Source organism: Sinohyriopsis cumingii, chromosome 1 (assembly GCF_028554795.1).
Source record: "Sinohyriopsis cumingii isolate HCF-2022 chromosome 1, ASM2855479v2, whole genome shotgun sequence".
Taxonomy (NCBI): domain Eukaryota; kingdom Metazoa; phylum Mollusca; class Bivalvia; order Unionida; family Unionidae; genus Sinohyriopsis; species Sinohyriopsis cumingii.
In genome coordinates this window covers 105,811,123-105,825,228 of record NC_142961.1, presented here as the reverse complement: position 1 = coordinate 105,825,228, position 14,106 = coordinate 105,811,123, and the positions used below count along the sequence as shown (strand labels likewise).

At 33.6% G+C, this 14,106-nt stretch overlaps 1 protein-coding gene across 1 annotated transcript; it reads right to left on the bottom strand.

Annotated features, from left to right (window-relative positions):
* Nucleotides 1-1,810: 1,810 nt before the first annotated feature.
* On the bottom strand, nt 1,811-12,525 carry LOC149807506 (C-type lectin domain family 10 member A-like). The gene is made up of 5 exons (XM_089940591.1): nt 12,408-12,525; nt 8,227-8,330; nt 3,361-3,460; nt 2,732-2,978; nt 1,811-1,975 (listed from the first exon to the last, which is right to left on the bottom strand). The coding sequence occupies exons 1-5, from the start codon at nt 12,451-12,453 to the stop codon at nt 1,939-1,941; spliced, it is 534 nt and encodes a 177-aa protein (XP_089796717.1). The 5' UTR covers nt 12,454-12,525; the 3' UTR covers nt 1,811-1,938.
* Nucleotides 12,526-14,106: the final 1,581 nt, after the last annotated feature.

Below are 14,106 nucleotides of genomic sequence, written 5' to 3'. Positions count from 1 at the left end.
TTGGATATGGCCGGAAACCATCAAAAATTTTGTTCCAATTTTTCTATAATTGCTGAAACCCCGACAAATGTATTGAGTAAGACAAATAAGTTCCTTTGGACTGAAAAATGTCAGGAGGCTTCTGACAAGTTGAAAATAATACTTAAAAGCGCGCCAGTTCTTACAGTTCCAAATTTCGGCCAATCTTTTAAACTGTCTGTTGGTGTAAGTGATGTTTGGGGTTGGAGCAGTTTTGATTCAAGAACATGAAAATTGTATTGATCATCCAGTGTGCTATTCTTTCTAAGAAATTCAATAAGCACCAGAGAAATTATTCAACAATCGAGAAGGAATGGTTGGTTTTGATATTGGCATTACAATATTTTGAAGATTACCTAATTTCAGCTCCTTCTTCGATTATAGTATTTAATAAACATAACCCCCTTACTTTTATTAAGATGAAATAAAAAATAAAAAACTAAGGTAGATTTTGTTGTTACAGAAATATAATCATGACATCAGGCACACCAAGGGAAACGAGAGGTTAATCGCAGACGCACTTTGCCATTATATAACAATGTATTTTTTCATGTACATTGTGTAATTTATATGAGTTTTTTTTTTTTTATAAAATTCATGTATAATTAGGGTGTGGTAGAAAGAAAGATTTATGTAAAAATCTTTCTTTTTCTTTATGGGGAAAGTGTTATGTATATTTGATTTACTTATATCTGATTTAATATATATTTATTTCAATTTAATTGTTTGTCAGTTTTTTAAACAAATTATCTTTATTACATGATATTGTAATGTAAATGTTTCTCTAGAGATGATACTTCATTCAGAAAATAGTTTGAACTTGACTTTTTATAAACACCAGGTGTTGATCTAAATCCTGACGTTCTTTCAAAATTTGTAGCATCCACGTAAACAAGTTCTATTTTATTTTAAAACGATTGGATGTTATCGATGTCATAATAAAATTGCTTGTTTAAGATCTAAAAAAAATTATGTTCTATTTCTTAGAGTAAAATGATTGGTTTTCGTCAGAGTCACACAGAGAGTACGTGACCTTTAACAAGTATATAGTTTCTGTAAGCTTCGAGAAGATGATCACGTGACTCCTTGCTTACGTTCTGAAGACCATATCACCTCTATTTTGGAAAATTATTCTCAGTAGAAGCTGGGCTGTTAAGCTGGAAGTTGTATGTTGTGCTGTTTGGAGTTATTTCAAATTACTTGGATTCAAAAGGATTAATGCTGTTATTTTTCTGGAAAATGCATGTGTTTATATGAGATTCTTAATCAAAGACAGATCTTATAAGAAATTTATTTTGATTTCCAAAACCGGAGTGATAATTATTGTTTCTACAAGGAACTATATACTTAAAAACTACAGATTTCAGCATACGTCATCGCCTTCCATCTTGGAGTCTTTGTCGGGATTCGAACTTGGAATCAGTAGAACATTTTGTCATTAGGATTTCAAAGATTTTATTCGTGGATTATTCTTGGATTATTTTTGGATTTGATTCTATAAAACCGTAAGTTCATATGTTTTCATTTTTATAGAATTTCCAGGGAAATAAATTATTGTTTATTTCAAAACTTGTTGTTTTCACTCTCTCTTGTGTTACTGTTTATTCGAGCCTAAACACGTGACATAAGATTCGTGCGACAAGTTTGTAATCGTTCTGACACAACTGGATACATAAAGTAATGCCTGACAACAATGCAAATGTTCAAAAAACGTTTATTCATTTTTTTTACACTTTTGACAAAGTGACAACGCATTTAATATGTAAGATACTAGGACCATACTATTAAATATTGTACACTAGGATATTGTCTACCTTTACTGCCGGACATTCAGACAAAGATTTTAAAATGTACAGTTTGATAACTAATAGGATTTCTGTATTTAATATCCATCAGTGTAATATACAACGTGTCACCATTTCATCCGACGATGTCATCACCTCTGTGGTCTCCAACCCTGGAAGAAAGTAGGCACGAAGATGGATGATTCTGGATTACACACCGACAAGTGCATCAAGCTATTTATTAATTTAATTGGCAAGATGATCTTTAGTGCTTCACAAATGAGGCTAGTGGTATTACTTTTAACCAGTTTACCTCGATATTTTTTCTCCTGTTATACGTAGCACGGTACTTGGGTATTTTCCATCAATTGGTAATGTACGGAAATTCCCGAGTAATCTTGTTAAGAATTAAGTTATATTGAAAGAATGTTTTCATTTTCTGTGACACAATAATTCAAATTATTTTTATTCTTTGACAAATGCTAATTATATATATTGTGTGCTCAACTTTCTCCATGATATTTAGATAGTAATTTAAGCTAATGTTCATTTGTAAACAACATATTTACATAACTAACTTTTGTCTATGATTGTAATTTGTAAATAATATGTTGACATAGCTTTTTGAATTCCGAATATTCTAGAAAAATTTTTACGGAATTGTCCAGTTAGAAATGACACATCTTTTTAGTTCCAGAACATTCTATTTCGTCAAGTGAAATAAATAAATGAGTTTGCAGCTGTGATTAGATATAGTTCGAGCTGAATTTTTTATTTAAATATTGATTAGAATTAATAAAGGGCTTATTCACCGCTTGAATTTATAGACACTAATACATTCGATTAGTGTGAACTCATGATGATATTGAGGAACAATACTACCATGTTTAATTAATTCATTGATCTTGCTTCTAATGTAGTGCACTTACTTGACCTCGCAAATGAAGAATCTCTTTATGAAGCAATCATCATCGTTCATGTAATAATCCTCGCGGTTGAAGAGCCCAATACAGTCTTCTGTGTGCCTACTATTTGGCTCTGGGGGCGCCCACATGTTAACTTGCACCCCATTTCTCCATGAAATGAATTGAATGCGCTGATGGCTACGGTACCACATCCAATCTGTCAGAGTCCTATTGTAATATCCAGCTGTCCAAAACTCGATGATCTGTTCAGCTGAAATTTTGTATGGTTATTTCCACTATATTAGCAGATATGAAAACGATATCTCTCTCTCCCTCTCACCTCTCTCTCTCTCTCTCTCTCTCTCTCTCTCTATATATATATATATATATATATATATATATATATATATATATATATATATATATATATATATATATATATACCTGCATCATGTAATACTTAATTTATCGATGAAACAATTAAAGTTAACCGTCAAATTGTACCTGTTTTATCAATATGGCAAATGCAACCTTATTTATTCAAGTTTTGCGATCCTTAAATTAGAGTTCAAAGTCGGGTGGATTTAAATACATTACTAATGCCAGACTCTCGCCCAATAATAGCATATTTAAAACAATTATAGACTACATACCATGTTTACCAAAGTGTCGAAGAATCTTGTTTTGGAGAAATAGGAGCTCTTCGAAGTCTTCGATTTCAACCAGTTGCCAATCACGGAGCTCACAATATTGCTAAAATTTCAAGTAAAATCGATTATTTTACGCACACAAATAATTTAAGAAAATGAACATTGGAAAATCAATATTGCAATATTCTATGTACGCTGATGGGGATAGCTTGGCGACTTTGATATTGCGTAATTTTATCGATGTTCCAGATTTTGCTGGTCTAGGATTTTTAATCAACTAGTAATGCTATATTATTCAACCCGATTCATTTAGTAGATAATTATCGAGGCATTTTCAATTACGGAATCTAAATATTCGACTTCCTAGGCTGGGGTCAGCGATGAAGGAAATCCCATTTTGTTTAAATTAGTTCGTCCAAAGAGAGCCGGGAATCTGGTTCATTGTTGACCAGGCTAATCATAAACTGCTCTTCTGTATAGTTATTAAAGTGATGCCAGGATGGGACGACTTTCCACCTTCAATGTTTCGTGCCGATTAAAAAGCGAACGAATCGCTTAAATGAGTGATGTATTTTGCGAGAATATATCGTAGTAATGACGAGCCGAACAAAACTTTTGCATAGGTCAGATATGGCACGTGTTCTGATTCTACAGCAAAGAAATAAGATGGGAACTTTTCCATTTTGTATTCCTGTTGCAGAGGGTACGATCCAGGAAAACTATGTTAACCCTACCTAACACTATCAAACACTATCAAACACCATCATATACTATCCAAACGTCAATCTCATATGCGAGCGCCATAGATTATGCCGCTGTTTATTGCCAATTGACTGTCAATGGAATTCTCCTACACATTACTCCACAAGATGGCAGACAAGCATAATGGATCTTTTGGTTCTCATTTTCAGGAGTGTATATCTTATAAGAAAAAACAGTATGATACAGAAAACCATTCCAGAAATCCCATGATACTCTCATGTCATCTAGACATGATGTTTACGTGAGATCCATCCTGGTACGTTTATACCATGACAGGTATTGATAAAAAGTTACCATATCACCATTAGTGTTCACAATTATGGATGCACGCAGTTCAAAAGGTGATATATTTAATATAGTCACAACAACTGAAGACCAAGTTGACAGATTTGTAAAGATTTGTTAAATCTCACGTATAATACACAATAAGTAAAAAATTATAAATTATTGCTTTTAATACAAATAAAAAAATGTCATATAAATGTTTTGCCCTTTTGAGTAAAAATTATTTATAAGAGTTATACTAGGCAATTAGACATTGCATTTTATGCGCATTTGACCAAGACACTGAGATAGAACTAAATTATGCATATTACTTATCGTAAAAAGATAAGCAAAATGCATCAAACGTGACATTTTACATATGCATTTGGCCTTCCAAGTGGCAAACATGACGATGCCATGTAATTGGTTCTGCAAGATTGGTCTTCTTCCAGTTAACCCGGTCATGTGACTGACAGACATTTTACACGCGGATTTGTAACTCGATGGCTATCAACCTTTCTATATAGAAAGTACAGTTGTGGTTGGTATTGTCAATAGCGAAAACAATTCTTAAACACTCCTGAAATATATAGAATGGCATTATTATGTGCTTCTTTAAATTTGACTGAATGTCATCTCTCTCTATCCTTCACCGAATATAGTTTTTTTTAAATTACGAGCTGATTCGGTAAGATATATAAGCAGATGTATACTTTAGAAGAAGCTTCGTTCAGAGAGAGAGAGAACCATATGTTTTACTGATGTGGAGTCTACGGTGCAGGTGTAGGAAAGTATAAAAAAAGTAGTGATTTAGTGACATTGTTTGGTATTTGTGATATATAGTTATTGATAATGTTTTGTGTATGACATTTGAACACTAGGTAAATTAGTTTTTATCGTCGTACAATATGGATATTTGTAAAAATATGGAGTACTTTAGAAAGCATGACATAATGATGCGATTTCCATTGCTACTTTAAACTGTTTCTTTTAATGGTTGGTGTTGCGATAGTTTCATGAACCGGCCTTTCTTTTCCAGGGAAGGACTGAGATACAGATAAACTGCAAAGGCAAATATTTAGACATGTTTAACCTGATATTATCATGGCCACTAATTGTATACATGAATTGAAAGTGTTCATCTGAATTATTTACGGCTTAGTGTGCAATACCCTCAGGGAAGGAATGGATATATTTATTGCACATTGTAATGTGTATTCATGATTTATTGCACATTGTAATATGTATTCATGGTTTATTGCACATTGTAATGTGTATTCATGGTAAATGATTCTCATTATCGACCAGCCTGAAGATTCTTTGTCCATACATATCGTTTCATGTATTTTTTTAACACAATAGTAAATATATTACACCTATCACAATCCAGAAAACTTTTATTTTCCCGAAGTGTCTCAGTGTCAGGAAATGTCATGCAACATTACATTTATTATATGTATTCTGTGTGTTTTTAGAGATGGTTTCCTCATGCTTTCTTTCACGAAAGGGAAAATATTACAACACATTCTTTTATTTTGCACATTTAGCATTGAACCCTGAAAAGGATACCAAGTAAGTGGTTATAGGTTTAAACTCAAGACTCATTAATAAGCAAAGTATTGGAAACTGAATTACCAGTTGTGTTCAAGAAGTTTTAACCTTATAGATAGACAGATGGATATAATTCATGGTTGGAAAGACACATGATATGACAAAATGAATATAATCTAGACGTGTTCATTGTTTGCGTCATTATAATGTTTGGGACTGAAAATTGTCTCATTATTATTATAGGGAGTCTTAATTGAGCAAATTAAGGCCACTGGTTCAAATTTCATAAAATAGTAAGCCCGTAGGTTCCAGTCTCAGGCTCGGCCAGTATGAACAAGCTTGTCAGTAGCTTCTCTTGGGTCGTTGGTTATTCCTGGAGTTTCCCCGGGTTCTTCCTGCACTAAATATACTGTCCGCCATGTATAGCCTATCATGTGCTGCGAAAAGGGGTTCAACCCACAAAAACCAACCAACCATATGGCAAATTTTGCATCAAGCGGAGTGTGGAAGGATGTGGTTCCAGCAATAAGAAAATCAAAAACGGATCATTCTGTTTTATACATTATTGCCGTATGTCACTGGGTTAGTATATTACACAGCATAGTCGTGTCGCCATGTTAAAACTTGGTTATGATTGAGTGTTTATTATGAAAGAAATGTAACCAATCTTGGATTTATGACCTAACTAGATTCCATATTATTTACGGCATGAGAGAGAGAGAGAGAGAGAGAGAGGGAGAGAGAGAGAGAGAGAGAGAGAGAGAGAGAACAACCTCGTGAGTGGAATGGATTTCGACGAAATTGTGTAACATATTGTAAACAATTAGAAAATGTGGTTGTAATAGTGAATCTGGATATTTTTATTGTTTTATTTTTCATTAATAAGTAATAACAATCATCACTAGGTCTACAGATATATAAGCAACAGTATACTGTTGAACTATAATTATATGTACCAATCACAGTTTGATATAGGCACAGTATTGTATATTTAATTGCTTTATTGTTATGTATAATTGATTTAATTATATCTGATCTAATATATATAATTCTTTTTCAGCTTGAACTTTTTTAATATTTTTCATTACATGATATTGTAATGTAAATTTATTCACTAGAGATGATACTTTTTTCAGAAAATAGTTTGACCTCGACTGTTAGTTTCTAAATCCTGACCTTGTTTCAGAATTTGTAGCAACCTTTGTAAACAAGTTCTTTTTTATTTTAAAATCATTGGTTGTTTCCGAGGTCATAACGGGACTTTGTCTTTAAGATGTAATATTTTTTTTATTTCTTAGAGTAAAAATGATTTGTTTTCGTCAGGGTCACACTGGGTAAATGTGAGTTGTAACAAGTATTTGCTTCTATAAACTTCTAGGAGATGATCACGCGACCCTTGTTTACGTTTTAGAAAGCCCATATACCCCACGTTTTGGAGAATTAATCTCATTTGGAGTTGGGCTTTTAAATTGTTAGTTGTATGTTGTGCTGTTAGGAGTTATTTCAAATTACTTGGTTTGGAGTTATTTCAAATTACTTGGATTCAAAAGGATTAAGTCTGTTATTTTTCTGGAAAATACGTGTGCTCATATAATATTGTGGAACAGTAACAGTTTTTTTTATAAAATTTTTATTCAGCTATCAGAAATCGGAGTGATAATTCCTTGTTTCTACAAGTAACCGTATACTTCAAAACTACAGAATGCAGCATACGTCATCGTCTTCCATCTTGGATTCTTCGTCGGGATGCGAACTTGAAATCAATACAGCCTGTTGTTATTAGGACTTTAAAAAAATTATTCTTGGATTATTCTTGGAATATTTTGAATTGGATTCTATAAAACCGTAAGTTCATATTTTTTCATCTTTACAGACTTTTCCAAGGAAATAAATTATTGTATTTTTTAAAGCTTGTTGTTTTCACTCTCTCTTATGTTACTGTTTATTCGAGACTAAACACGTGGCATAAGATTATATTAACACTTCCTAAGAGACCCACAATTTAATTTTCTCGATGGTCTTTGTGGTGGTGTAGGGTCGTGCTGGGATTTTCTTTCGAGCTGAGATTGTTCTCAAGCATCAGAATAACATTTATTTCAACAAATATAATGGATACAATTTTTTTCTTTTAGTATATAAATCAGAACAAGACTATTTTCTTTCGAGTTTTTTAGTTCCGGGTAATGCTTTGCAAATAAATTCCCATCCCCACTCTTTCTGAGAATTAATAATCGGCAATGTATTTGGCATGTATCAATACTGTGTATATGCAGCTTATAAAACATGTATTACCACTGCAGAAGTCCAGATATCTTCTTTGTCTATGAATTTGTAGCAGGAGGAGCTAGGACGACACTCTTGTATCCAGTCCCTCCACTGTTTCTCAGTCACTACAACTGAGGGTAATAAGTATACTTATATTAAAATTGCAGCATTAAAACATGTGTCCATTTGTATTTATTGCATAGCATGAGGAATGTTAGTGAAATTTCAACATATAATTAATTTGATTCATTATGAACAAAGCCAAAATTACGGGAATAAAGGATCAACCATTTAATTATTTACTTTGGGGAGGGGGTTGCGAAGATGGCTAGAATTTTCTCGCGAACAAGGACTTTTTTACTTCAATATTTGTTTTCTTAAACTAATAGAATGATTATTTTGTTCCAATTTTGCCTCAGTATACAAGAGACAATACATATCAAGCTCTACATAATACTTACTTTTAGAATATAAAATCAAATTGATGTTTCATTTCCTTCTCATTATGGAAAGCCTACAGCCTCTAAATCAGGAAAATGGACGAACGTTTTAAAAACACTATATTATGACTAAGCAACAGTTCATATCCCCATCCCCTCCGGACCTTTTTAGAAAAATCTAAGATTGGTCAGAAAAATGAATTGCTCATATGCAAGAATAATCTTGAATCTGTAGGAAAATTCGAATTGAGGAGATCATACGTTCAGATATTTAGGACTGACTTTAGCAAAGAAGAAACCAGCTCATTACCGATTTATTTTTATTTTTTATTGTTCCAGTCAGAATAAAGAAAGCCATTTTGTTTTTACCTGCGAATGGCTGTCTTTCGCCGATGTTTTTGGAAATTTAATTTTCAGCGCGCAATATTGGCACTTATCATTCACCCCACACCCCAAAAAAAGGATTTTGCACAGAATTGTTGGACAAGAGGAAACGATGTGGCCACAACCATAAATCAGTATCGGATTCGACGCGACACTGATGCATTTGCGTATTTATGATACTTATTTGTTTTTTCTGGTCAGCACCCCAAACCATTGCCTGCGCTTTCTTATCAATTGCGTATTGACTTGGAAACATGGAATCCAGTCGGACAGAAGAGAGAAATTTCAGAGTAGACAGATATGACGTGCTGTCTTGCTCTAATACTCATTAATAATTCAGTTTGATACAGATAAGAATGCATGCAAAGGAGATTTCTGAATTCGTATATATCACAGTAACCCGTATGTATTCTCATTTGCGTATAAATCAAATACATGGTTTAGAATACGACTGAATTCACTTATTTACATGCCATAGATCTGGTACTTGCTCTGTTCCTCAAAGATTACTGATATGATACTGATCAATTTGCCAACATGTTTATTTAGCAGTTGATCCTGGATGTTGGCTCTCCCAGAAACGGATTACGTAAAAGAAATTGGAGTCTTGATGACGGAAATTTTTATGTGGATCTACAAAGTTAAAAGCTTTTTTTGGGGTGGGGATGGGGACGGTTTATATCAGAAAATCCGTCGTATATGTTTTAATTTTAGATTTTATTTTTCCTGGTATCAACGATTGCCGTATCTCTCATGAGTGTTGAAACCCACGCCCTTCGAGCTAAGCCTTCAACGATCAATCGAAAGTTAATATCAGAAAAAAGCATATATGATCCCTGTATTAAATACTCAATTCCTGATTGCATGTTATTAATAACTAATATGCTGGTTTCGAAGAGGACAGTATGTGGCAAGAATCTTGCAAATGAAATTGGGACTTTCATTTATTTAAATATTGCAATTGCCTTGCACTAATCTCTTGCCGTCAGGTGCTTGTCGGACAAAAACGGACTAGCTCAGGGCGTCGGCCTATCTAATTCGTACAACCTGCCATTTGTAAGGTGATTCACTTAACTGATAAACTGTAGTTTATTTGCTTTGCAACATTATTCGGTGCATGTATGCAAGGTTTATTGTACGACGAACGATTGAAGGAAACGCTTGTTTCTATTTAAAAATTACATAAAAAATAATAAGAATAAAGAGATAAAAAAATTGGTCTGAAAAATCATATGAATGTACACAAATCGTGCATTATATTTTTCAAGTCCAACCTTAATTCGTTCATTAAGTCCTTTTGCATTTAATAAATTCCCACTTATAGGAACAGAGAGGTAGGGAGAATTCCTCTCTAAATCTTCAGTTATTCAGTGGACCGTAGTATATTGTTTCACAAATTTTAAAATTGTTCAATGTTATAACAATTATTTCAATATATGGAAAAAACTATTTTTAAACATCTATTGATAACCTGGATACAGAATTATTATTATTATTGTTATTATTATTATTATTATTATTATTATTATTATTATTTTCTTGGTAGTTATAGAATCGTTAATAGAAGAAGCTCAGGACCATAATGGGAATTGTATTTTTAAAGAATGTATAGTCTGCATGACTTTGGTAAGTAAGAAAAACATTGTTACACGCAAAAGGGCGAACTACTGAGCAAAACAAACAACTTCTCAGTGAGCCTACTTTGAGGATGATGTTTCCAACATGTACATAGACCTCATTATAACTGTCATTATCAACTGAATGGGTTCTTAAAGCGCAACTACTACAAATGATTTTTCTCTAATCACACAATGACCACCCATTGCAGGTTCCAATTTAACACGTGGATGTTTGTTCTTGCATAACATTTGTATCACTCACCAGAAAGCCTTTCCAGACCAGTACGAAACACGAAACAACACAAAAACTCTTAGAAGGATACAATATAGATAATAAGTGCAACTTTAAATGATGGCAGTAATTAAACAAATTACACGGATATATTTATTTCTTGCCATCATTCCTTTCTCAGATAATGTGAGTCAAAAATAGCATATTGTCTGCATCTTGTTTTCTGTTGTGGACGTCATTCTGTCATGTACTTCTTTAGTTTAGCTACTCACTAACAATTCGATAAAGAATGCCACAAAACGCTAAAAGCAGCAGAAGAAAATAATACAATCCCATATACAAATTGAAATCGACATCTGAATGTTCAAAGAAACATAAAATGTCATTTTGGTAGTACCTTTAAGTTGGCATATATGATGACGAACATATAATGGGTGATTTAATAAACACAGCTAGTTTTATATTTTTTGATCCTTGGATATTATCGTAAACGAGAATATATACAACTTGCATGTATATTAGACTGTTACAAAAAGTATCTTCCGTCGAAAATTCAAACTTGTTTTGACTGCGCTGCTCAGATTTGAGGACTTCGAGGTTGCAGATATCAGGCAAAATTTGAGATTTTGGTTTATCAGATGGGTGTTTAGGAACACGTGTAAGTGTTAATTTCATACTATTTCATTATATCATGTGTACATATGCTGCAGTCGACATATAGTGGATATGGCATAACATTACAAATACTCTGACATACACTTTTATCAATTTCTAATTTTTGCAGTATCGGGTCTTATCGAATTTCTTCCTTTTAAATGTACAGCAATACTCTATGCACTGTATGAAAATTTGAATCAGTAGAGTCAGAGTGTGAGAATATCATCAAATCACGCGTTACAGACATTTCAGTGATTGCAATACACTTATTTCCGAAGATGGTACACACTAACGAACTATAGATAGAACAGAAACGGTGAGAAATACAAGTGCCATCTGCCTTTCATTACAACCTTAGGTATACCATATCATTCCGCTGCCCATGCTTTCACAGATCGACACTCAACTTCTGCATTCTTTGGCATCGAGGAGAAATCAGTATTGAGGACACTAGTGGACCTTGCTCAGAATTTGGACGTGTTTTAGATTTGCTGGTGATAATGGTGATAATAAAGAATTAGCCATTGCAGCGACCAATAAATTTGTGAGAGCTCAGGGGACAATTAAAGCAGAGATCAAAATCTTAAATGAACTGATATTAAATTTGGCTACAATACAGTGTCATGAAACTTATACCAAGAAAACTATAAAAACAAGTGACGGCCATAGTCCTTACTCCCATTTCAATTACCGTTTCACCACGACAGAAAGACAGAATGAAATGACTCTAAGCTTTCGAACTACGTGCAGACTGTGTTCAACTGACGAGTGCATCCAGTTTTGGCAAGTACAGTACATTTACCATCATCTTAAATGTGTCGTAAAGTGGTTTAGTCTAGAGAGAGTGACAAAGTGGTTTACACTGGAGCCTCTTACCTCCTATTGCCAGTACTGAAATAATTGACAGTCTAAATACAGTCATTGTTGATAGAAGTTGTAAATCTACACATTAGCAATTCCAAATGAACAAATACGTCAGAGAACACATACGCTTTTAAGTGCTCATAGTTCGTATTGATATCCCCACTCGAGAATGTTATTGAGCAGCGTTTACAGTTCAGAAAGGTAGCGCATACAATTGTATATGAAATCATTGCACAATGTTGTGACGAAGATCACTTTTTATTTTTAAAAAACAGGATTGAAAAGAAAGAAGAGGAAAAACATTCTTATATTATTTTGCATGGCACTAGCTTGATCAGAGACAGAATTAGGTACTAAAGGGGTGCCCAGAGAGCGAGAGATAAGCGTTAAATGGAAGGTGCCGAAGATAAGAGAAAATTCCATTCCTTATCGGCATATGAAATTTGAAATCCTTGCAAGATGCATCGACCATCGCGGATTGCTTGATGATGTAAGATATGAATGTATCTCAATTACGCAGACAGATGAATTTGAGAAGACGAAATTTGCAACAGTCGTTATATTAGTTAGTTTTGCTACAGACTTATAGTTGACGGTGTACCGTGATAATTTGGGCATTACGATTTTAGAGTTGCATTGTTTGTTGTTTCTGCGAGCATGAATAGGATTTGAATTTGAGATAATTTAGCATACTTCATTCCATACATTTTGTAAATCGACGATTTTCTTTTAGAGATACGAAATGGAATAGAAAAAAATTATGAACATCTACATTCATATTAAACGACCGACTGCATGGAGGAGAAGCATGATTATTTTGAAGAAATCAGTAATCTTGGGTGAGAATTATTTATGGCAGTGAAAAAGAGAGCGAAGCTGCTATACAAATGATAAAAATATCCTAGTGCAATTCTCTCTACTGATTTCTGCTTCTCGCATGTACAGTCACATTTTATGATATACAGTTAGTCACTATAATAGATAACTTCTATATATATTTCCTTCAATTTTCCACAGGTTTCATTAAATTCAGTTTATTAGGTATACTATCAGATGCACCAAGACTTTATTTACTTTCACTGTTCACAAACTTGGGAATCACAGTCTCAAAAATCACAAAAGGTTGTGATAATTTCGTGGAAATAGTGGCATTTGAATGTAGCAGATGGAATCTGTTTTTGCTGCTCGTTACCTTTCCGGAACCTGTCGAATCACAGCTTATAAATGTGTTATCTTACGCACGAACCCATAGACCGTACTCAACAAATATTTGATTTTCTGGCCTCTTACCTTAAACATTATTCTTCACAGTCTGGGTACTACCAATAGGATGCATTAAGAGTTGACTGGTACCGATAGCGTGATGATGCAGTCTCCACTCACCATTGTAGTACTTAGCATCCTCCTCCTCCTCCTCCTCCACATCATCATCATCATTGTTATGTTTTCCTTCTTCTTGCATTCGATGTCATCAGATGTCAAATTCCTGAAAGTTAGTCGTTGTATTGCACCTGAGCTCTACTACCATCTACATTAGACATCCATGATTTTGAATTCTGTCATGGGAATGGGAAGGGTTGAGATCCACTTAGTTCATATGTAACACGTACATCGAATAGCGTGTTTGAGTGGTAATAGAGACACAGTTATGTGATACGTTGCTTTGTTGGAAACGTTTAGCTTTTATTTGATATCACAAGTACCTTTTATC